This window comes from Oncorhynchus gorbuscha, linkage group LG14 (assembly GCF_021184085.1).
Source record: "Oncorhynchus gorbuscha isolate QuinsamMale2020 ecotype Even-year linkage group LG14, OgorEven_v1.0, whole genome shotgun sequence".
NCBI classification, from domain to species: Eukaryota; Metazoa; Chordata; class Actinopteri; order Salmoniformes; family Salmonidae; genus Oncorhynchus; species Oncorhynchus gorbuscha.
This window is the reverse complement of record NC_060186.1, coordinates 57,505,724-57,532,151: the sequence shown is the minus strand read 5'-3', so window position 1 is coordinate 57,532,151 and position 26,428 is coordinate 57,505,724. Positions and strand designations below refer to the sequence as shown.

General features: G+C 47.1%; 1 protein-coding gene across 1 annotated transcript in view; it reads right to left on the bottom strand.

Moving 5' to 3' along the window:
• Positions 1-1,564: 1,564 nt before the first annotated feature.
• Positions 1,565-26,428, bottom strand: part of rps6kc1 (ribosomal protein S6 kinase polypeptide 1) — a gene marked incomplete at its 5' end in the record, with an annotated part of 25,703 nt that continues 839 nt past the window's right edge. Inside the window, 12 exon segments of the mRNA XM_046298621.1 lie at positions 1,565-3,816; positions 6,265-6,360; positions 9,564-9,646; positions 16,454-16,543; positions 17,584-19,320; positions 20,319-20,451; positions 22,430-22,477; positions 24,464-24,562; positions 24,703-24,827; positions 25,452-25,877; positions 25,985-26,044; positions 26,166-26,259. Coding sequence (XP_046154577.1) covers positions 3,715-3,816; positions 6,265-6,360; positions 9,564-9,646; positions 16,454-16,543; positions 17,584-19,320; positions 20,319-20,451; positions 22,430-22,477; positions 24,464-24,562; positions 24,703-24,827; positions 25,452-25,877; positions 25,985-26,044; positions 26,166-26,259 — 3,093 coding nt within the window.

Sequence of the window (26,428 nt, the reverse complement as noted above, 5' to 3'; positions counted from 1 at the left end):
GAGGAGGTGTCTGTCAGAAAGACAGGTGTGTTGTCTGGCTGCTTTTAACATGCTTTGAGATTCTTCTGAATAATAATGAATAGCGCTACACAAGTTAAATAAATTCATTTTTGTATTATTATTACTAAAAGCTTTGCGTCTCTTCATTATAACATCATGGCTCTGACAGAAGCTGGAGAAGATGCCCGGGGATGGTAAGCGGCAGAACTCTTCAGCTGTGTGTCCCACCCTGGGCTATTTGGAGTCCTCCTGTGCTTTGTGGAGGAAAGTCAAACCACCAAAGACAAAAACAAAACCTGACCACCAGCCGTATGACGCAGAGGGCAAGCCAATTGGCTGCATGCGTGTATGGGAGAGAGAGAGAGAGAGAGAGGACACCAGAAGGGAGTTACATACAAAAAGGAGAGGATGCCAGGGTGTAGGACAGAAGAACAGTGGATGCCAGATAGTGAGCGAGAGATGGATAGAGGGAGAGAAAGACAAAGAGAGAGAGGAAGAGAGGGATGAGTGGAACAGTAAGTTGCTGGGGATCAGAGGTTGATCTCCTCCCTGCAGGTCTTGGTGGCGCTCCGCTATGAGGCTTGAGCTGATAGCATTCTGTTGCATCATGGGAGGACCTTGGCATGTCCTCTTAATCTAGCCCCTGACTAGATGAGTCCTTCCCTGTGGCACGCACACACGCACACTGGCATCAGGGTCCTTTGTGTGTGAGGGGCCATTGTTCCCAGGGCAAGGCGGCTTTGAGAGGATTCTAGAATGTTCCAAGGGCAGGACAGTTCAACAAACTATGCTGTACAACATGAAAACACCATAGGATAGCAATAAGGTCCATAAGGTGAGACATGTAGCACTGTAAGGAACATCATTTCCCTCCTTTGTAGACATCAAACCTGGAAAGGCTTGATACACTTGGTGGATTGTGTCCCAACTGGAAAAGGGCCTATAGTCTGAGACTTTTGTGAGCAGTGGATAATTCCTTTACAGTCTCACACACACACACACACACACACACACACACACACACACACACACACACACACACACACACACACACACACACACACACACACACACACACACACACACACACACACACACACACACACACACACACACACACACACACACGTAGTGGTCAGTGCGATGGAGTGAACCTCTCACCCTGTGTGTAACTAATGAGTCAGGTCTTGATATTAACCAGCCAATCAGCCCATAAGCAGTTCTTACTAAGGCACAGCCAGGAACTAGAGTCACTGAACCTGATACACTGGCAATGCTAAAAACTCCTTACTTGTGTGTATGTGTGTGTGTGGGTGTGTGTTGGCTTCTATCAGGGTCAGGGTGATACTCAGCAGGACTGACAGCAGCTCTTTAGGAGTGTCATCACTCCTACTGATCAGAGAGAGGGACTGTCTCCCCAGAAACACACACCCGGCAGATCCACCATGAACTGAGTACAAATGGCAGATGATAACCCACTGACTAAAACCACTTGTCCACTACAAAACACACACCCAGTGAAATCCACACATACAGGCCTAAGAAGCAGATCCCACCACTGATAGATGATCCAGATGTGTGTTTATTAAGTTGTATTCCAGAGAGGACAGACTAATACATAAAACATGTGTAAGTGAGAATAGCTAGACACAGTAAGAAACATAGAAAACCAACTATTGCAGGCACACATACATCTCTCACTGGTAGTGTTTGGCATCTCAGAGAATGTAGGACATGGATAGTAACTAAGTGTACGGCTAACTGCTAGGTCCATGCCATGTCGTTAGTCAATCAATTAACCAGAGAGCCAGAACAAAATAGAGGAATCAATCAGGTTTGAATAGGGATTTTCAAATCATCAAGGTGTCCCCAAGTACTGGTCTATAATCGTTTTTTCCTCTGAGTAGTTTATGGTTATATTAGGTTAGTGTAAGCTGATCCTAGATCTGTGGTTAGTTACAGGCAGTATGCGATGGGATGCACAGGAGGCAGTATGTGATGCGCAGGAGTTACATTGGGGATGACAGTGTTCTGCCATTTTAACAAGGTAGGCAGCATACAGTGGGACTTGTAATAGGCGGAGTCTGTCAGGTCATCCGATGGGAGCTCTACATTCATTGGGAAAGAAATAGTGTAGAAGAAGTGAGTGATTGAAAGTAGTAGGTATTGGTCAGAGTAGAAGTGGACACCAATGAGAATTAGGATTGGGTGTGAAACAGATGAATATAAATGACATTACAAATTACCTTGACAACACACAGATGGGGAGTTTTAGGCTACATGACAATGGACATGACGAGATCAATGCATGAACATCAATTATTGAATCTATAATAGTTGTCTTTTCATTAAATATGATATATAATATATTATCAAATGCACAGAAAAACACTGATGTACAGTACAGTGGGTTTCTCTGGGTAAAAAAAAACACGCACCTTCGACTATACCATTCAGACAACCCTACAAAACATTACTCAACCATAATCCAACCAATATTCACCCTTCATTCAACCATTGTTCAACCATGGCAACTGTTATACAATGCATCTCCCGAGTACAATGCCAGTGTTTCCCCTATATTAATTTAGCAGTGGCCAATCGTTGTCAACACACAAAAATATGTAGTTTTTTTTATATGCAAAAATTCAAATAACTTTCAGGATAAAATGTTTTCAGTGTAAACGGAAACGACTAAAACCAGATATAAAAGTAGGTAGAAAAGCTAAGAGCTATATGTTTTAAAATAATATCATCTTTGAGAACTAACCACCACCAAAACAAAAACTAGACAGTACATGAGAATTTAAAAGTCAAAAAACAACATGGGGCCCCATAGATGTTATGTTTGAGTCACTCAAATGGCTTATGCCGTGTTCTTATGCTATGAAAAAATGTGTAGAATTGCAGGAAACTAGCTTTAAAAGTCAAAAAAATGTTCTCACCGCCCCACAGCAAAATGTGTTTAATTATGTGTAGAATTGTAGTAAAAGTGTAGAACTGCAGGATATTAGCTTTAAAACAGTAACATTTTCAGTCCGCCCCAAGGCAAGTGTAGAACTGCAGGATATTAGCTTTAAAACAGTAACATTTTCAGTCCGCCCCAAAGCTAAGTGTAGAACTGCAGGATATTAGCTTTAAAACAGTAACATTTTCAGTCCACCCCAAAGCTAAGTGTAGAACTGCAGGATATTAGCTTTAAAACAGTAACATTTTCAGTCCACCCCAAGGCAAAGTGTAGAATTGCAGGATATTAAGCTTTGAAACAGCAACATTTTGGCTCTGCGGCCAAGAGGAGGGCATCTACAATTTTAGGTCGGAGAAAACAGTACGCAACCTATTAATACAGGGGAATGTATATGGACTGTGAAATGTCAGAAGACCGTTGGTTGTCTTGTTGAAATAAGAAAAAGTTTAATTGACTTTGTGAACCACCCTTCCATAAAAGGACTAGTTAGTTTATTGCACCACATGCATCATGTCTCAACAGTCTAAGCTGCTCAACGTGAAGATAAAGAGAACGTCAGTGAGAGTAACATGTACAAGGTAGGTGTGTAGACGATATGTCCAACTCCCCAACAAGAGTTCATTTGTTGACACTGGCCACGTCTGGGTCTCTGTGTCTGTGTCTGTGTGTTTGTGCCCACCCTGTCAGCAGCTCGAACCGCCCACAGCATTCATTTCTGGCCTCCACCGTCCCACAATGCACTGGGCTTATTTGGGCCAGTCCACTCGGCCAAAGAAGGGATGTGATTTGATGTCCTCTGCTCCTGCCACTCCCGCCCCCAGCCTCTCTATGGGGTTGAACTGGAGAAGCTACACCCACAAAATAAAAAACGCTATTAACACTCAAACAGTGGAGGACAAACTATTTCGCTGATATCTCACTGATTGCATAGCAAACTAAGCAAAGTGAAAATCAGTGAAGAGAGCTTTCCTGATCTAAAACAGGTCATATAACATGCACACATAATACACATCTGGGTGATTCCACGCCAGCATGAACAGAATTTTTTTGGGGCATCTTAAGATTGTTCTGGAAAAACTCACATAGAAACTTGTTTGACATGCTTTTTACATTTGTGCGTGTGTGTGTATATACACTGCTCAAAAAATAAAGGGAACACTAAAATAACATCCTAGATCTGAATGAATGAAATATTATTTTTAAATACTTTTTTCTTTACATAGCTGAATGTGCTGACAACAAAATCACACAAAAATGATCCATGGAAATCAAAGTTATCAACCCATGGAGGTCTGGATTTGGAGTCACACTCAAAATGAAAGTGGAAAACCACACTACAGGCTGATCCACCTTTGATGTGTTGTCCTTAAAACAAGTCAAAATGAGGCTCAGTAGTGTGTGTAGCCTCAACGTGCCTGTATGACCCAGGGAACCCAGGGCCAACCGCACCAGCATATGGTCTCACAAGGGGTCTGAGGATCTCATCTCGGTACCTAATGGCAGTCAGGCTACCTCTGGCGAGCACATGGAGGACTGTGCACCCCCCCCCAAAGAAATGCCACCCCACACCATGACTGACCCACCGCCAAACCGGTCATGCTGGAAAATGTTGCAGGCAGCAGAATGTTCTCCACGGCGTCTCCAGACTCTGTCACGTCTGTCACGTGCTCAGTGTGAACCTGCTTTCATCTGTGAAGAGCACAGGGGGCCAGTGGCGAATTTTCCAATCTTGGTGTTCTCTGGTAAATGCCAAACGTCCTGCACGGTGTTGGACTGTAAGCACAACCCCCACTTGTGGACGTCAGGCCCTCATACCACCCTCATGGAGTCTGTTTCTGACCGTTTGAGCAGACACATACACTTTTGTGGCCTGCTGGAGGTCATTTTGCAGGGCTCTGGCAGTGCTCCTCCTGCTCCTCCTTACACAAAGGCAGAGGTAGCGGTCCTGCTGCTGGGTTGTTGCCCTCCTACAGCCTCCTCCACGTCTCCTGATGTACTGGCCTGTCTCCTGGTAGCGCCTCCATGCTCTGGATACTACACTGACAGACACAGCAAACCTTCCTGCCACAGCTCGCATTGATGTGCCATCCTGGATGAGCTGCACTACCTGAGCCACTTGTGTGGGTTATAGACTCATAGCTTTCACTCATGCTACCACTAGAGTGAAAGCACCGCCAGCATTCAAGTGACCAAAACATCAGCCAGGAAGCATAGGAACTGAGAAGTGGTCTGTGGTCACCACCTGCGAACCACTCCTTTATTGGGGGTGTCTTGCTAATTGCCTATAATTTCCACCTGTTGTCTATTCCATTTGCACAACAGCATGTGAAATTTATTGTCAATCAGTGTTGCTTCCTAAGTGGAGAGTTTGACTTCACAGAAGTGTGATTGACTTGGAGTTACATTGTTGTTTAAGTGTTCCCTTTATTTTTTTGAGCAGTGTATATACATATATTTTTTCTTCTAATGATGAAAGTAGCCATTTTAGGCCCTTTTCAGACCGAAACATACCTCCTGTAAGACCCTATGATCCGTGAACCGTACATGATACAGACAACATCTTGGAGTATAATGACACAGATCATAAGGTCTTACAGAGGGCATATATAGGTCTGAAAGGGGCCTAAAATTGCCACTGTCATCATGATTTTCAAAAAAAAATCATACGCATTTCATAAAAGCATTACAGACATCCTTCCTCCCAATGAAGTTTCTAAGGGAGAATTGCCAGAACAATACGAGATACAAATATTTTCCGCTCCCATTGGTGGGAAATCGCACATCTGCCATGTCTTCATCAGCTCACTCATTATAGCATCTATGCATTCATTAGATAATGTATTTGTGACATAAAGACAACAGTTTTAAAATGTGTGTAATGGCTGTTCTCCATGCCTATCATCACACCATAGGACATTCCATAGAAATCCCTTATTAAACCCGGGCATGAGCCAATCAAAATGTCAGTCTGACTGTCATTGGATGGTGTCTTCTCAATTACGGGGTACCAATTGTGACTTTTTATTATAACGCATCACACACGCTGTATTAGATAGATCGACAGGAGCAGTATGAATGCTACCCAGTTTATATTAAACATCGGAATGAGGAATTAGCAAGGGAACTTTAGCCTAGTGCGAGCTACGTTAAATATAGGATGTATTTATACACAGTGCGAGAGGTCTGTGTTTACTTTAGTACATGAAGTACTCATCAGTACAGAGGAGAATAGAAGAGATGAGTAGTCAACAGGAGGAGGAGCCACAATGTGTATTATAGAACAGAAGAGTACTGACCTCCACCAGTAGCGACATGGCCTCCTCAGATACAAACTCAGGGACGTTGAGGGCCGTGTGGCGACTGATACCAGCTGGGTGGCACTGCAGCAGAGACTGGGGAGGAAGATAAACGCACATTATGCACATCAAAAACATGCGCACACAATTACGTGCATTTATTTGACACCTGGTCGGATCATATTATTCTAGCTCGGTGTCATTCAGACGGTGAAATATTATCCAGCCTGGATCAACCTCCACGGTCTCAGATACACATCAGACAAACCACAGTTTATTTATCTGTTTCCGTCACTACAAAAGCTGTTCATGTTTCGGCTACTGTCTGTGTGAAGCTGCCACAGAGGCAGACAGAGACAGACCCCCAGCCTGCGGAGGCCACTACAGGAGAAAAGCTGACTGGATAAACAGAAGACAAGAGAGAGGGAGAAAACACCTGAAATAATACTGATCATAGCAGAGATAATATCAGTGTGATTTCACTGGGCTGTTGCTCTTCCTTGTGACCTAATGGAAAAGGTTGTTTTTCACATTGGGAGAGGTTAGTGGAAGAGATGGAAGGGGGAACTCAGACAGACAGTTATTCTGTTGAAGTCACTATAAACATGCATTACAAAGGGAAACAGAGTCAGGCAGGTGGTAATGTAATTGGGTGTGTGTGCACCTACACCACAGGTAGTCGTAATTACTGTGTTACAACAAGCCCTTGAGATTTTACTTAAAAACCCAGCGCAGCCCAAATGTTGAAAAACACAAGCCAAGTAAATACACTGAACAAAACTATGACCACAACAAGTGTTCTTCCCATGTTTTATGTACTGAAATAAAAGAGACCAGAAATGTTCCATGAGCACAAAGCTTATTTCTCAAATGTTGTGCACAAATTGCACACATTTGTTAACATCCCTGTTAGTGAGCATAATCCATCCACCTGACAGGTGTGGCATATCAATAAACTGATTAAACAGCATGATCATTACACAGGTGTACCTTGTGCTGGGTAAAATAAAAGGCCACTCTAAAATGTGCAATTGTGTCACACAACACAATGCCACAGATGTCTGAAGTTGAGGGGGCGCACAATTGGCATGATGACTGCAGGAATGTCCACCAGAGCTGTTGACAGATAATTTAATAAGAGAATTTGGCAGTACGTCCAACCGGCCTCACAACCACAGACCCGTCAGTGTATGGCGTCATGTGGGCGAGCTGTTTGCTGATGTGAACATAACCCCACTGCCCTCATGGAGCACTATGATATGGGCAGGCATAAGCTACGGACAATGAACACAATTGCATTTTATTGATGGCAGTTTGAATGCACAGAGATACCGTGACGAGATCCTGAGGCCCATTGTCGTGCCATTCATCCTCCACCATCACCTCATGTTTTAGCTTGATAATGCACGTCTCCATGTCGCAAGGATCTGTACACAATTCCTGGAAACTGAAAAATGTCCCAGTTCTTCCATGGCCTGCATATTCACCAGACATGTCACCCATTGAGCATGTTCGGGATGCTCTGGATTGATGTGTACTACAGCGTGTTCCAGTTCCCGCCTATATCCAGCAACTTCGCACAACCATTGAAGTGGAGTGAGACTATGTTCCACAGGTCACAATAAAAAAAACTCTATGTGAAGGAGACGCGTGGCGCAGCATTAGGCAAATGGCTGAGTTGTTTTCTGATCTAAGCCCCTACCTTAATATTTTTTTTAAAGGTATCTGTTACCAACAGATGCATATCTATATTCCCAGTCAAGGGAAATCCATAGATTAGGGCCTAATTTATTTATTTCAAAGGACTGATATCCTTATATGAACTGTAACACCGTTGACTGTTATTTATATATATTTTTCAGTACAAAATATTTGTATGTGTGCTTCCCTTTATACAGTTGTTTGTGTGTGTGTGTGTGTGTGTGCTTATGTGAGATCAGCATGGAAAACCCCTGTTAGTTCATCAGTTAGATCGGTTGCTTTTTCCAACACATGCTGCAGGAGATATGGCTCAGATCCCAGCAACAGTCAAGATCGCCCTGGGCAAAATCTTATCCTGCAAGGATCAAGAGCTCCTGTGTGTGTGTGTGTGTGTGTGTGCGCAAGGATCAAGAGCGCCTGTGTGTGTGTGCGCAAGGATCAAGAGCGCCTGTGTGTGTGTGTGTGTGTGTGTGTGTGTGTGTGTGTGTGTGTGTGTGTGTGTGTGTGTGTGTGTGTGTGTGTGTGTTAGTGTGTGTGTGTTAGTGTGTGTGTGTGTGTTAGTGTGTGTGTGTGTGTGTGTGTGTGTGTGTGTGTGTGTGTGTGTGTGTGTGTGTGTGTGTGTGTGTGTGTGTGTGTGTGTGTGTGTGTGTGTGTGTGTGTGTGTGTGTGTGTGTGTGTGTGTGTGTGTGTGTGTGTGTGTGTGTAATATACCTCAACTAAAATCCTCAAAAGAGAAATCTGTGGGTTTGTTGAAGTTCTGCCAGTAAATGTATTCACAATGTTAAAACAAACTTACAACCTGGCTGTCCGTTTCATCTGTTTCATCTAGTGATGGGAACTAAAGATCGTTCAGATGAAACTACGCCACTGGCAGTCAGTTAGGATTTATTCAAATGTAAGGACAATTAAAAGTTTGAGGAGTGTTCTGGACCTGTCACGAGTGTGTCTGTGTTCTCGAAGACAGTGATATCTCCCTCCCCACCAGTCCTCATCTATCCCTGACCCAGGAACAGCCACAGCAGTACACATCACCAAGAGATCTGCTCTGCTCTCCCACCTCTTTACTGATCTAAGGTCAGTCAGCTCAGCCCAAGGAGTCCTGAGAGCTGGCTCGCTCTTCCATCCCAGCCCTGATCCAGGGACAGAGAGCCAGGAGAGGGCCCAGAGAGAGGTGACCCCCTGCCCCAGCAGATGGAGCCCAGGCTGGGGGAGAAAGTCACACCGCTGCCCCTGGCACCAGCGAGAACCAGGGGGGGAGACGGGAGCCAAGACGCAACTACACACAGACACCTCCAAACACACAAACAACAGATACACACAGGCATATATGTATGTATACACACACACACCCACATCCACCCTGGCACAGCTAGCCAGCCAGGGAGAGGAGGGAAGAGCCAAGATGCACCTACACACAGACACCACAAAACACCTTCCACACACACCTGACAGAGATAGTCACATGTCCACCCTGGCACAGCGAGAGCAATGGCCAGCGAGAGCCAACATATACCACCACACAGATGTCTTCACTGCCCCCGCACATACACAGGCATCCATCTAACACACAGCCACACTGATGCCATTTGTCCTCTTACCTTGCCTATGAGCAGCTCAAACAAGATGGCTCCCAAACTCCACCAATCACACGCTGCCGTCTCCTCGCTGATACCGCCCACCTCTACAACAAAGGAGAGAGAAGCGATAATATGACATGTAGCTGACAAAACATCAGGTCTGACTTGTGATTAGCGCAATTCCTTTAAATTCACTATCCCAAAATTAGAATACCACATAATAACACTATGAAATGACAACGACTTAATATTTTATTTAATTAACATATTACACACACACAAACCAGTGAGGAGCCAAATGTGTATGTGTGTGTGTCTCGTAAAGGGGTGATTTGCATAATAAAAAAGCAGTCAAATTGAGGAAACCGTCTGTGCTGCAACTTCACACCATCTGCATGACCTGACCTCACACACAAAAAAAATTGAAAAGCGCACACACACACACACACACCCTCAGAAACACACACACACACCCTCAGAAACACACACACACACCCTCACACACACACACACCCACACACACACACACACACACACACACACACACACACACACACACACACACACACACACACACACACACACACACACACACACACACACACACACACACACACACACACACACACACACACACACACACACACACACACACACACACACACACACACACACACACACACACACACACACACGGTACCAACCACAGACACTCCTTCAGAAATACACACACTTCTCCAGTCCAGAGACACAATACATGATAATACACTTCCACTTAAAGCCTTCAACATTTCCCTCCTGCCCTCCATTTCATCCTCATGTTAGTTCCAGCTGCCTTGTATTAAACATCACTGGTCTGTTGTCCTGTCTGATAGTTCCAGCTGCCTTGTATTAAACCTCACTGGTCTGTCGTCCTGTCTGTTAGTTCCAGCTGCCTTGTATTAAACATCACTGGTCTGTCGTCCTGTCTGTTAGTTCCAGCTGCCTTGTATTAAACATCACTGGTCTGTCGTCCTGTCTGTTAGTTCCAGCTGCCTTGTATTAAACATCACTGGTCTGTCGTCCTGTCTGTTAGTTCCAGCTGCCTTGTATTAAACATCACTGGTCTGTGGTCTGATAGTTCCAGCTGCCTTGTATTAAACATCACTGGTCTGTCGTCCTGTCTGATAGTTCCAGCTGCCTTGTATTAAACCTCACTGGTCTGTCGTCCTGTCTGATAGTTCCAGCTGCCTTGTATTAAACATCACTGGTCTGTTGTCCTGTCTGATAGTTCCAGCTGCCTTGTATAAAACATCACGGGTCTGTCGTCCTGTCTGTTAGTTCCAGCTGCCTTGTATTAAACATCACTGGTCTGTCGTCCTGTCTGATAGTTCCAGCTGCCTTGTATTAAACCTCACTGGTCTGTTGTCCTGTCTGATAGTTCCAGCTGCCTTGTATTAAACCTCACTGGTCTGTCGTCCTGTCTGATAGTTCCAGCTGCCTTGTATTAAACATCACTGGTCTGTTGACCTGTCTGATAGTTCCAGCTGCCTTGTATTAAACCTCACTGGTCTGTCGTCCTGTCTGATAGTTCCAGCTGCCTTGTATTAAACCTCACTGGTCTGTCGTCCTGTCTGATAGTTCCAGCTGCCTTGTATTAAACCTCACTGGTCTGTCGTCCTGTCTGATAGTTCCAGCTGCCTTGTATTAAACATCACTGGTCTGTTGTCCTGTCTGATAGTTCCAGCTGCCTTGTATTAAACCTCACTGGTCTGTCGTCCTGTCTGTTAGTTCCAGCTGCCTTGTATTAAACATCACTGGTCTGTCGTCCTGTCTGATAGTTCCAGCTGCCTTGTATTAAACCTCACTGGTCTGTTGTCCTGTCTGATAGTTCCAGCTGCCTTGTATTAAACATCACTGGTCTGTCGTCCTGTCTGATAGTTCCAGCTGCCTTGTATTAAACCTCACTGGTCTGTCGTCCTGTCTGATAGTTCCAGCTGCCTTGTATTAAACCTCACTGGTCTGTCGTCCTGTCTGATAGTTCCAGCTGCCTTGTATTAAACATCACTGGTCTGTTGTCCTGTCTGATAGTTCCAGCTGCCTTGTATTAAACATCACTGGTCTGTCGTCCTGTCTGATAGTTCCAGCTGCCTTGTATTAAACCTCACTGGTCTGTCGTCCTGTCTGATAGTTCCAGCTGCCTTGTATTAAACCTCACTGGTCTGTCGTCCCTATCTTCTATTGTTTTCAATTCAATGCTATTTTCCAGACAGGTCTTCTGGAATTGCAAAACCAATATCCACAAACATTAAATTCCCACCTCCATACTGTATCTCTCTTGTTCGATTAGTCTTTCTGTTCTACTACTGAAGACAAACCTCAATGTTCCCCCTACACTGTAAGACCCTGTCAAGGTGAACGTTGTGTTGGCCGTGCGTCCTTCCTCTAACACCACCTCCCTCTCCCCCCCCCCACCCCCTCTCCCTCTTGTTCCATCTCTTCCTCCCTGGGCTCTCCAGGCCCCTGGCTCTCTCTCCCACAGAGGAGGTTAGGGGAGCAGGGACACACAGCCGGAGTGACAGGCAGGTCGGCTGGGGGGGCCACTGGTGCATGTGCCATTTGTGTGTGGTGTATGTGTGTGTCAGTGGTCTTGTCTGTGTGTTTGTGCGTGCGTGTGTTCCACTGGGCACCAGATGGCCCCTTGTGTCTCTCTCCAGAGGGGGGCCTGGTAACCCTGGGGCCGGGGCCCAGGAGTCAGAGCGTGTGTGCCCAGCGACCAGGCTCCTCAGCTGGGGAGGAGGAGAGACAAAGCTCCCTCTCCTCCAGGAGGCTCCAGGGGGTTCCCTTTCAGCCAAGGTTAGAGAGCCCCAGTTCGGGCTATGATACTCCTCGCTCTGGCCGCCCTTAAAGGAACATCCAGCCAGCACTCGCTCACACGCACTCTCACACACACACACACACACACACACACACACACACACACACAACTGAGCAACCAGTCTTCAGGGCTCCCCATGACCACCGTTTTGACAGCCAAGGAGAAGAGATCGTCATTGAACAGACTAGTGATACCTGCGTGGGTATGAGCTTGGGGGGAGGATACTGGACACACACGTCTCACAGCAAGGTCAATTGTCATCACAATGGATTAATGTCTGAGGAGCTGCAGGGAGAAGACAGCGGAGCTGGCTACACTTACCGCTCTGTCAGAGCAAGGCAGGAAGAGAGAGAGAGGAAAGAGTGGGTCACTAACAAAACCCACTCGTACAGTAAGCCTCCGTTTTACATGACTATAATACATTTCTTATTTCATCTAAAGGGATGGGAGCCTCTGCTAATCTTTACAAAAAGAGTGAAGTCAAGGGAAAGCCAAGCCAGCTAAGAGACAGTGAGTGGAGCCACACAGTGTTCTCAGCCCAGGTGTGACGTCTAACAGCAGAATCGGAACACAACTTCCCTTTTCTCTACAGCAAAGGAGTTCCCTCTTCCTCGGTCAGTCATTTAAGAAAAGCACTCTCTCCTCTCATCTCTTAGGGCCAGGAGGAACATTCTCTCTTCTCCTCTCTCTTCTCCACTTCCCCAAAACCAACCGACTGCCATTGTTCGAAGGGGAAGTGATGTAGGAGGAAGTGAAGAGAGGAGGACCGGAGAGTCTGGAGCTTCTCACGCTTCAGGTAGAAGCAGTTGACGTTAACCACATATGTACTTACTGTGGTGTTGAATACAATAGGGAGAAGGGGAATCTAAGGCCTATCTAAGTGAATCGGACATTAAGTGACAATGCGCATATTATTATCAACACCATTGTCACTAAATAACATGCTGTTAGTTTGATGGGGAGGAGGGATGTAAAAGAAAAAATATTATTTTGGGTGATTTGTTAAATAACAGAAAAGCACTCTGGTGTTTACAGAATCAGTTCTAATCTCAGTTAGAGATAATAAACAACTAATAGATCAAAATAAAATAAATACTTTCCCAGTCCCCTCCTATGTTTTTGGGTGTGAGTGTGTTGAAAACATGTTGTCTCTCTCTCTCTCTCCCTCTTGACACAAACACACACAGCGCCCTGTCACAGCAGGCACCCTGCAAGCTCTCTGGCAAACAATCATAAATCTGTCATCAGGAATGAACCATAGCTGGGACTGACCCTGTCTGGGTAAACAGCAATACATAAGGGGGTGGAGTAAGTACATCTGTGGGAGGGGGGGATTACAGAATGACATTGAGGTAGATAGAATGAAAGACAGAATGGAAAAAGAGCGTGAGATTGAAAGAGTGAAAAGTATGAGTTAAAGTGAGACTTAGAGAGAGAGAGCAAATGAGTGAGAGTGAAGGCTATAAAGCAGAGATAGAGAAGTCAGACAGACACTCACAGACATGGCATGAATCCCTCTGCTGGATCCTCATGGCTAATACACCTACCACATGCTGCCCAATGAACAGTGCTCAACCAGATGCGGAAGTAACCACCGACACACATAAACGAGATACACAGATCTGAGATACACCTATTATGGACCTACAAGTCCATCTCCGCAGAAGCTAATCGGTAGTCCCCATACCCTTTTAAAATAATCCAATATCTTTCACAAATTACAGTAGGACAGCGAACAGCTGACCTACACACTCCCTAACCTCTGCCTGCTTATTCCTCTGTCCTTAGTGCCTCTCTGGTTGACCTCTGGGGCTTGATCATTTCACATACACTGAGCATACAAAACATTTCTCTTTCCATAGACTGACCAGGTGAAAGCTATGATCCCTTATTGATGTCAGCTGTTATATCCACTTCACTCAGTGTAGATGAAGGAGAGAAGATAGACTGAAGAAGGATTTTGAAGCCTTGAGACAATTGACACATGAATTGTGTATGTATGTGTGCCATTCAGAGCAGGAAAGTGCAAGACAAAAACGGGGTATGGTAGTAGGTGCCAGGTGCACCGGTTAGTGTCAAGAACTGCAACGCTGCTGGGTTTTTCACGCTCAACAGTTTCCTGTGTGTACCAAGAATGGTCCACCACCCAAAAGACATCCAGCCAACTTGACACAACTGTGGGAAGCATTGAAGTCAACATGGGCCAGCATCCCTGTGGAAGGCTTGACACCTAGTAGGGTAAATGCCCTGACGAATTGAGGCTGTTCTGAGGGCAAAGGGGGGACAACTCAATATTTGAAAGGTGTTCTTAATTTTTGGTATACTCAGTGTTCCTCGGTGTCGAGTTCCTATCTCCAATATAATGCCTTAACACGGACAGTGTTCTGCTGCTCTGGACTGCCTGTCTGCCCGCCTGCCCGCCCGCCTGTCTGTCTGTCTGGGGCTTCTGGAATATAACATGAGTGGAGAGAGATGGAGCTTTGCTTTCATACTTATTGCACTCTGTCATACATTTGGTTTGGTCAAGAAGGATTGGGAGGAGAGGGTGGGAGAGAGAACTTAAGTATATAAAAGTATATACATCGGTCATTTTTGCTTTAATCCAAAGCGACACACACAGTATCTTAACTATATGTGTCGCACGCCGTCTGGTGTTCCAGTACAGCGTCATGCGCCATCAGTGTTGCACGTACGTACGCACGCACACACAAGGTGCGGTAGAGTCTTGTGTGTAACAGCAGTGTGTTTAGTCAGCCTTTAAACAGCATGCCAGGGCTTCCACAGGCATGCTCAGGCCACAGGAGAGGTCAGTCTCACCACGCCAACACAGGCTGGCGCCACACTACCCTCTACAGGACACCCCAGGAACTACATTCAGTTCCTAAATCTATACATTTTTTTCAGTCCATTTTAATCTGTTTAAAATATGTCAAAACTATAGAAGACAGTAAGCGTGTGTCATCAATACTCACAGAAGAGTTTGGCCTTCTGTGCATCTGTGATTAGGTTGAATTCTCTGGGAAACGTGTTGGTTTAAAACTTGTTCATGTTATGAGGCGGCAGGTAGCCTAGTGGTTAGAGTATTGGGCCAGTAACCGAAAGGCTGCTGGATCGAATCCCCGAGCTGACAAGGTAAACATCTGTTGTTCTGCTCCTGAACATCCCACTGTTCCCTGGTAGGCCTTCATTGTAAATTTGAATTTGTTCTTAACTGACTTGCCTAGAGGTTAAATTTTAAAAAATGAAGAAATCACTGAATGAGAACTCTCAAGGCATGCACACCAAAACGATGTCCTCTAGTGTGTTATCTGTAGATCTACACGTATGAATGAATTGGCTCTACTGCCATTTAAACCCACTTTCCCGAGGCCCCACATACATAGTGAACTGTTTACGTGGTCTTGCTCCTGTATGAATGAGGCCTTTTTGGGAGATGGGAGGGAGAGTGGCCTAGTTGTGTCTGCATAACATGAACCTCTACACAGCCTCACTACTAACCTACTGAGGCCTTCTGCTCTGGAAACACACACACACGCACACACACACGCACACACACACACACACACACACACACACACACACACACACACACACACACACACACACACACACACACACACACACACACACACACACACACACACACACACACACACACATTTTTGAACAATTGAGTCATAAACCCCGAAATGGTTACAATAGTTTTTTTTGCCTCTGTGATTTCAGAACTACTTCATACAAGGTCTGTGTTTGTAGGCTTATCCTGGCGTGACGTTTTGACCAGTGCGCAAATCTCTCTCGGACAAGATCACTTCAATCAATAATTAGCATAGCACATTTTTGTGAGTAAATTGAGACCAATATATTGATGACAGTCACCTTGTCCGGGAGAATTACACGGCTATCAAAACGTCACGGCAAGCCTACACCAAACGCACAAATGTATTTTTCGTAAAATTCACAATGTGAAAAATGAACGGCCGAAAAAAACCATTGGAACCATTTCCGTGGTTTTATGACGTGTCCACTGAGGCGGTGTGTGTGTGTCTCTCACCTGGTGCACTGTACATGTTGGTGATGGCCTCCCTGTCGTAGGAGTCTTCCACGTCACTCCAGCTGCAGAAATACGTCAGCTCAACATGGCCTAGGAACGAAGGAGCGAGAGAGAGAAATGAGTCATGTCAACAAACCCAAAAAAGAACCCTTTCCAACTTATCTCAACACGTACACACACACACACACACACACACGTCTCCAACTTCCAAAAACAGTGTTTGTGTCACCCTGACTCCCTCGCTCTCTCTGCACACAAACAGTCCACTCAGCTGACCTCTAGAACACTTACACACCTCTTTACCTCACTCTCCTGACTCCTCTCTCTCTCTCTCTCTGTCTCTCTCTCTCTCTCTCTCTCTCTCTCTCTCTCACAACAGTCCACTCAGCTGACCTCTAGAACACTTCACACTCTCTTTCTCTCTCTCTCTTCTCTCTCTCTCTCTCTCTCTCTCTCTCTCTCTCTCTCTCTCTCTCTCTCTCTCTCTCTCTCTCTCTCTCTAACAGAGCTATTCCAGCAGCACACGGCCCCAGTGATTACTCCTGTTTAGCTGCTAACGGCTACCAGTATCATTAGGACTAATGTTGCCATTAGCTAGCCGATGGCATCAGCCGGAGTTAACCAGACTGATGCACTACACTACTACTAGGCTGTTGATAGCACTTCAGAACAATAATTACACACAGAGGGGAACACAGGGAGACCAAAACAGCCACTCAGATAATTAGACAAGGGTCCATAACAAGGTACAGCGAGATGATGGGACTAGAAAGGGAAGGAGAGAGATTCAAGCTTGGGTCGGTGTAAAACAAAGATAATGCTTTGGAGGGAGTTTCCAAACCACTGGTATCAGACAGATAGGCGTATGAGTGGCGTGTCCTATCTATATGAATATATCTGGCAGAACTTTAGTAGTTTAAGCTTTGAAGGAAAAGTGAAAGATTATGAAAATTGTGAAAGTCTTAGTACTTTGTTTCATAACCTCTCCTAGTCGACAAGAGGAAATTAGATTGAGGCCTGCATATTTCTCCTAACGCATATAACTGGGTCTACACAACACGTATGATGGGCTATATACAAACACCCATCACAAAGCCCTGTTGCTTCAGTAGAGCTGTGTGACCTCTGACCTTTGCTGTTGATGAGGATGTTGTTGGGGTTGAGGTCCTTACAGACGATGCCCTCCTGATGGAGTGAGTCCAAGGCAGAGACCATGTCCACCGCCCAGCACCTCACAAACTCCTCTGGAATCCTGGCCTGGGACGCTACAGCAGACAACTGGTCAAGCTCTGCAAACAGCCGAGACACATCCTTATCTGACTCTACCATGTCCTCCACACCAAACACACCAGCCTTACTGGCCTGGAACTGGGACTCAACGCCTAGTGCACTCTCTGCCCCAGAGCTGGCCCCTGTCCCATCCTGACCGCGGTTGGAGCCAGCTATCGTCCCGTCTGGGTTAAGAACCAAACTGTCAGAGTGTACCTGTGGGTTCAAAATGGCTTCTAATCTTTCAGGAAGTGAGCTAAGTGAGTCAGCGAATGGAATGTCTGTGTTGGAGGAAGAGAGCGGGCCTATAGACACAGCGCTGGCAGGGAGGAAGTCCTTATTCGGGAGTACGGAAGCTCCGGAAGCCATTTTGGTATCTTTTCCGAAGGCCAGGCCACAGTCGTCCCACAGGGAGGCGCAGGGAGAGGAAGAGGTGATGCGTTTGTTCATCGAGGGAAGGGCCCGCCCCACAGCCAGCTCCTCCCCCTCCTCAAGCTCATGGTGGAGCTGCAGGACGTCCGGCTGGATCAACTTAGGGGAGGCTTTGGCCTCCTGGGCCAGACACACCCCTGAGGACACCAGCTCCTCCTGTAAGGCCTCCACTTCCCCAGTTACCCCCACCAATCCCTCCCCACCAATGACCCCAGGCAGGTTGACCAGGAGGTCAGGGGGTCGACCCTCGTCCTCCACCACTGCCTCTTTAAAGGAGATGACTGGTACCGACTCATTAGAGCCCTGGTCACTACCATCCAGACCCCACCGGTCAGACCCACCTCCATGACCTTTCACCTCCTCCACTAAGTCCGACAGGTCTGTGACTTCAGAGCCCAGGTCAGAGGTGGCCAGGAAGGGGAGTGGCTTGGAAGGGTCTGATTTGGGCCTCAGCTCGGCTGAGTCAGGACACCACGTCACCTCGCTAGCACTGTCCTTACTATCGATGCGGAAGAACTCCATGGGGATGCGTTTGGACTGGTCCAACGAGAGGGGAACAGCGGGGGAGAGCAAGGGGCTGAACACCTCGCCGTGGTTCTGCCCGATGTCCTGGCAACGCCCGTTGTTGTGATCCACGGCCGTCTCAGTAAAGAAACGCAGCTCCTGGGCGCTGATTGGAGAGCAGAGGCTGTCGTTGCTAAGCAGTGAGCGAGTCCTGGAGGAAGTGGTTGTCGTGGTGACGGTGACATCCAGCGACGATGCTTCCTGTCCTCTCGACACACACACCTCTCCCTCCTCCTCCACCTCTCCTAGAGCTTCTGGTTCTACCTTTTCTTGCTCGTACTCATTACAGAGATTCAGATAACTGTCGGTGCACTCCTCTAACTCAGAGGTCGCTCCAGAGTCCAACTGGGGCCTAAGGCGGTCAGCCAGCCCAAGAGGCAGAGCACTCTTCTGGGGGAGGACAAGAGAAGACTCCCCTTGCCTCTGGAGCACACATCCAGGCCCAGTCCCAGAGCTGCCAGAGTCCAAGCCCAGCTTGGGAGCAGCATGTTGGACAGAGTGGACTGCCGTGGTGTGGCTTTTCTGAATGAAGGGAATGTCGAAGCTGTCCTCCGGGCTGGAGTTACGCAGGAACTTCCCAATGTGAGACCATAGCTTCCCACCTGGACAGAGGAGAGGGAGAGAGGAGACAAAGAGATGGCAGAGAATTGTAACTTGTTTAATGATCAAAGTAAGAAGGTGGGTTGTGCAAAAGGTAAATAGAAGGAAAAAACTACATATATGGTGAAAACAGTTTAATTGTTTTGGGGACTCAATTACCTCAAGGGTCATGATAACATTTAGAAACTGTCCTTGGCAGGCAGAGAAGAGCACACACTCCTCCCCAAACACACACGCACACACTCACTCTAACCCAGCTGTGGTGTGAGTGATTGTAGGACAGCATCTGTTGTGTATGATGAGACTGAATAGGGTGTATGCTGCGGGCGGTGATAATGATAGTAGGGCAGCACGATCACTTAGGAGGAAAAACAACCACATGTTGGACTGGAGAATGTCACTCAGGTCACTGCCTCCCTCTGTCTGCTCTCAACTACTTTGCTGGCTGTTTGTCTGCTCTTCCCATGTGGGACAGATTCGCTATACTGTAATGCACTAGTTTCAGCTGTGCTTTTCTTAGACTTGGATTGTATCTACCATTTGAAGCATCATATCATCATATCTACTTTTCCAAATCAAATATTGCGCTAGCCAATCAAATATTTGAACTCCATATGAAAAACGCATTCATTTTCTAAATGATGGTAAATCAATAGGTGCGTAACAAAAAAAATAAGAAATCAATTTGTCTTTTCACAAGTTATACAAGTGTGAAGATAGCAGTTACTCTAACTGCTATCAGTGTCTGTCTCTTTCACACACGCACACACACGTTGGTGAGTGGAAAATAAGGATGCCCAGGTGTTAGCATAGCTAATGAAGCGCAGCACCACCTGGTATTCAGAATAATGACCTGTGACATACACCCAACTCTATCAAACATCTGTCTACAACAAGGGTAGGCAGGCAGGCAGGCAGGGAGTGAGTGAAGGGAGATAAAGGAGAGAAGAGATAAGAAAGATGGAGAGAGTGAGGGAGACTAAAGAAATGTGTATCATACCCTCAGCGTAATGTAGCAGAAGAAACACAGTGTCCTCTGAGACAATGAACTTCCTCAGCCGCACCATGTGGGGCACAGAGTGAGGCATGATGGTCCGCTTGGGTCTCCCACAGTCACTGCTCTTCCTCAAGCCCTGAGGGAGGGAGGGAGCCATGAGGAGGGATGAAGGAGAAACATTGCATTGAGGTTGTGCAAACATTGCCCTGCCAACCCAACTCCCTGTGTCTGTATTCATTAAGACATATACAGTACATCTGAGTTATTCTAGACTTCAGTGCAGGAATGAGTGAGAGTGTGTGTGTGTGTGTGTGTGTGTGTGTCGTCTGTGCCTATGGCGTGCTGTTCGATGGCATCTGGCACACGTCTCGCCCCAGAGCAGGAGAGCTGACAGGGACACGGCCATTAGAATCAATTACACAGGTCACACTCAGGGCACATGGTGACTCTCACATACACACCGTTACACTCAGGTCACATGGTGACTCTCACATACACACCGTTACACTCAGGTCACATGGTGACTCTCACATACACACCGTCACACTCAGGGCACATGGTGACTCTCACATACACACCGTCACACTCAGGGCACATGGTGACTCTCACATACACACCGTCACACTCAGGGCACATGGTGACTCTCACATACACACCGTCACACTCAGGGCACATGGTGACTCTCACATACACACCGTCACACTCAGGGCACATGGTGACTCTCACATACACATCGTTGGGCACATGGTGACTCTCACATACACACCGTCACACTCAGGGCACATGGTGACTCTCACATACACACCGTTACACTCAGGGCACATGGTGACTCTCACATACACACCGTCACACTCAGGGCACATGGTGACTCTCACATACACACCATTACACTCAGGGCACATGGTGACTCACATACACACCGTTACACTCAGGGCACATGGTGACTCTCACATACACACCGTTACACTCAGGGCACATGGTGACTCTCACATACACACCGTCACACTCAGGGCACATGGTGACTCTCACATACACACCGTCACACTCAGGGCACATGGTGACTCTCACATACACACCGTTACACTCAGGGCACATGGTGACTCTCACATACACACCGTCACACTCAGGGCACATGGTGACTCTCACATACACACCGTCACACTCAGGGCACATGGTGACTCTCACATACACACCGTTACACTCAGGGCACATGGTGACTCTCACATACACACCGTTACACTCAGGGCACATGGTGACTCTCACATACACACCGTTACACTCAGGGCACATGGTGACTCTCACATACACACCGTTACACTCAGGGCACATGGTGACTCTCACATACACACCGTTACACTCAGGGCACATGGTGACTCTCACATACACACCGTCACACTCAGGGCACATGGGGACTCTCACATACACACCGTCACACTCAGGGCACATGATGACTCTCACATACACACCGTCACACTCAGGGCACATGGTGACTCTCACATACACACCGTTACACTCAGGGCACATGGTGACTCTCACATACACACCGTTACACTCAGGGCACATGGTGACTCTCACATACACACCGTCACACTCAGGGCACATGGTGACTCTCACATACACACCGTCACACTCAGGGCACATGGTGACTCTCACCGTCACACTCAGGGCACATGGTGACTCTCACATACACACAGTCACACTCAGGGCACATGGTGACTCTCACATACACACCGTCACACTCAGGGCACATGGTGACTCTCACATACACACCGTCACACTCAGGGCACATGGTGACTCTCACATACACACCGTCACACTCAGGGCACATGGTGACTCTCACATACACACCGTTACACTCAGGGCACATGGTGACTCTCACATACACACCGTTACACTCAGGGCACATGGTGACTCTCACATACACACCGTTACACTCAGGGCACATGGTGACTCTCACATACACACCGTTACACTCAGGGCACATGGTGACTCTCACATACACACCGTTACACTCAGGGCACATGGTGGCTTTCACACACACACACACAGCCAGCCTGAATACTAGGGACTGACACACACACTAGTAGGACTACTAATTCACCACATAGACTTACTTTCAAAATAAAGGTCTCCTGGGTTCTCTTATCCATAACCAGAAGAACCTGAGGGGAAAGACAACATTCAAATCCAGAAATAACATTACAGTATCCCTCCATCTCATCCCTGCCCCCCCTCTTAAATCATGTCTGTTTCACCTCCCTGCCCCCCCTCTTAAATCATGTCTGTTTCACCACACCACACCCCCCTCTTAAATCATGTCTGTTTCACCTCCCTGACTACTAATTCACCCCTTACTTCAAAATCATGTCTGTTTCACCTCCCAGAAGAACCTGAGGGGAAAGACCATTCTCTTAAATCATGTCTGTTTCACCTCCCTGCACCCCCCCCTCTTAAATCATGTCTGTTTCACCTCCCTGCACCCCCCCCTCTTAAATCATGTCTGTTTCACCTCCCTGCACCCCCTCTTAAATCATGTCTGTTTCACCTCCCTGCACCCCCCTCTTAAATCATGTCTGTTAAATCATGTCCTCCCTGCACCCCCCCCTCTTAAATCATCTGTTTCACCTCCCTGCACCCCCCTCTTAAATCATGTCTGTTTCACCCCCCTGCCCCCCTCTTAAATCATGTCTGTTTCACCTCCCTGCACCCCCCTCTTAAATCATGTCTGTTTCACCTCCCTGCACCCCCTCTTAAATCATGTCTGTTTCACCTCCCTGCACCCCCCCCTCTTAAATCATGTCTGTTTTCCCACCTCCTCTTAAATCATGTCTGTTTCACCTCCCCCCCCCTCTTAAATCATGTCTGTTTCACCTCCCTGCACCCCCCTCTTAAATCATGTCTGTTTCACCTCCCTGCACCCCCCTCCCCCTCTTAAATCATGTCTGTTTCACCTCCCTGCACCCCCCTCTTAAATCATGTCTGTTTCACCCCCTGCACCCCCCCCTCTTAAATCATGTCTGTTTCACCTCCCTGCACCCCCCCCCCTCTTAAATCATGTCTGTTTCACCTCCCTGCACCCCCCCTCTTAAATCATGTCTGTTTCACCTCCCTGCACCCCCCCTCTTAAATCATGTCTGTTTCACCTCCCTGCACCCCCCCTTCCTCTCGCTTCCCTGACATCTTCATTTATTTTCTCCTTCACTTCTCCTCCTCTCTCTGACATCTCCATTTCTCTCCTGCTCCCTCTCTCAGGGGAGAGCTGGAGCATATGTGGCGGGGTGTGTGTGTGTGTGTTTTATTCTCTGTGACCCTGGCTGGGCCCAAACAGGTGCAGGCTAAATGGATATGAATGGAGTTGTGAGTAAACAGAGTGAAAGTGCTAGCCAGGACGCTAATATAATTAACACACCAACATCAGGGACGGGGGAGAGGAGAGGAGGCGCAGGGGTGAGGAGCTCTCTCCATCTGTCCCCCTATCCCCAATTAAAAGTGAGAGAAGGAGGGAGGAGAAGGAGAAGAGCTGTGGATGTCATTGTCCATTAGGTGAAAAAAACAATGTTGTTGTCTTTCTTTGGCCGCCATTTTTATATGCACAGAATAAGGGAGCAAATACCCGCAGGAGTTTAGTTGTGTTGCTGAGTTGTGTGCAAACATTGTATGGTTTTAGTTGTGTGTAGGGCCTCACTAACGTGTGCTACACTGTGTCCATTTGATATGTGTTTGGTTGTGTATAGTGCTGTGGCTCTGGCCTGTGCTGAGCTCCATTGATTCTGTGTTGTGCGATGTCCGCTCTGCCTGCCAAGTCATTTCATGCTCCAGTGCTGGAGTCACTTTGCCAGCAGCTGTTTGAGAGGACCAGTAACCTAAACTGACCTTGTGGCACCCCGACACACACACTGGTTTCCTTTCCTCGTCTCCTTTCCTTGATCCTCGCCGATTTAAAAAAAGACATGGATAGGTGAAAACAGGGTAACACAGTAGTCTTTATACTTAGATCCAGGAAAGGAAATGAGGAAACCACTTCCAACCGATGATAACTGCCCACAGGATGCTTCTCTATAGTCAAAGTGGCTTCCCTTCCATCTGCACCAACCTAAAACAAACAGTCTATATGACTGCCCTTCAACCCATCCTTCCCCCAGACTGACCTTATCGATGACCCCCAGCACCATGTAGGCCCTGAGCTCCTCGGCTGGACTCTGCTGACCCCCTCTGCAGGTGGCAGTAGAGCATTGCGCCCCCATGGCCTGAGATAGATGGACATAAGATTGATTTTTATATAACCTTATACAAAGCCAGGAAAGTTATTGAGAAGAAATGTTGTCTTTTACAATAATGAGTATACGGGTGCATCAGTGAGCAAATGAGATTGTTTGTAGCCACTGACCACGGTCTGTGTTGACCCTTGACCCATGCTGTTTCTCAGATGCTGATTGGATATCTGCTCAGCACGCATCAGATACTCAGCCGTCCTTCTCTTCACAGCCTCCCGCCTCGTAGGGCTGGGCTCGCCTGGAGGGAGAGGAGAGGGGGAAATGGAGGGAAGGAGAATTATGTAAGACACAAACACTTAGAACCAGCCAATTCAGATTGCAAAGCCAATCAATCAAATTGGAGCGGCAGGTAGCCTAGTGGTTAGAGCGTTGTAACCGAAATGTTGCAAAATTGAATCCCCAAGCTGACAAGGTAAAAATCTGTCGTTCTGCCCCTGAACAAGGCAGTTACCCACTGTTCCTAGGCCGTCATTGAAAACAAGAATTTGTTCTTAACTGACTTGCCTAATTAAAGAAAAGATTACATTTTAATTTAAAAAATCACGTGCCGCATTTGCACCAATACACCATTTCCCCCTAAACGGGCAGAACTCGTTTGGTTTGTATGAGTACGAGCGAAGACGAGAAAGAAAGGGAGAGAGAAAACGAGAGAGTGTGAGAGGTATTGAGTAGTGTAGCAGTGTGTGTCTGGACTAAGAGCTGTAATTGACGTTTTAAGGGGTGTTGAGTTAATAACAGTCATTAGTGACAAATGGCTGGCCATCACTTCCTCTCAACAGAACCCATTAACACAGCACAACAAACACACAAACATATTGTCTCCTCAACAAAGTGCCTAGTGTTTCCCTCCAGGGTACCTTACCTTGCACCCCTTGCAGAAGCAAATCCACCCCGCTCCTGTAGTAGGAGAACGCTGATTGGTAGTCCTGCTCCGCTTCCTTCTGCACGGCCAATCGGATGTGTTCACTAGCCCTGTCCAGGTAGTCTCTCTTGGTTTCCTTAGCATTACCTCTCCTCAGACTGGAGGGGAACAGCGCTGTCCTGCTGGTTCGGCTGACCTCGGGGGCTGGGGAGCAGGGGGCTGGATTCGAGGTGTGCTGCTGATGGCGGTGCTGCTGGTAGTCATACAGGGGGGGCAGAGAGGGGCTGCTGTGGGTACTTGTGATGGTGCTGGAGCCTCCCAGTGGCTGGTTGGGCGAGCTACGGCCTGAGGCCATGCCATCGTCCAGCTCGGCCAAAGAGTCTATGTCTATGGCCAGGGAGGTCAGGTCACTGTCACTGGACGGACCTGGGGAGGGGACACATAGATAGACATCAGTACAGACAACACACAAATACAGGAGGGTAGACACAGATAGACAACGTATGTAGAAACACACACAAAATAGTTTTTACCTCCATATTCAGACTGACTGGTAATGGTCAAATCATCTGCTCCACCGAGATCCCTCTGAACTGGGGAGAGAAGCACACAGACACCAACAATGAGTGATACGAGGGTAGGTGTCCTTTTCCCTCAAATATGAGGTTAAACTGGGATGAAACTGTAATGAATACTCCTCAGGTCCCACCCTACCTTCAGAGCCGCAGTCTGATAGGCTGTCAGCCAGGAAGTCCAAGAAGGGTTCAGCCGGTCCAATAAGCTCTGAGCCGTCGCTGACCTCCCCTCCCTGAAACACAACCAACAACCAATCAGAAAGGGAGCCAATTGGACAGTGAGCCTATGAGGAGTCAGGGACAGATGTTTATTAGCAATGTGATGCTAGGTGGACCAATACCTTGAAGGAGGTTTGTATGTGTGTGTTCATGTGTTTCAGTGCCGTGAAATGCCTTTTTTCC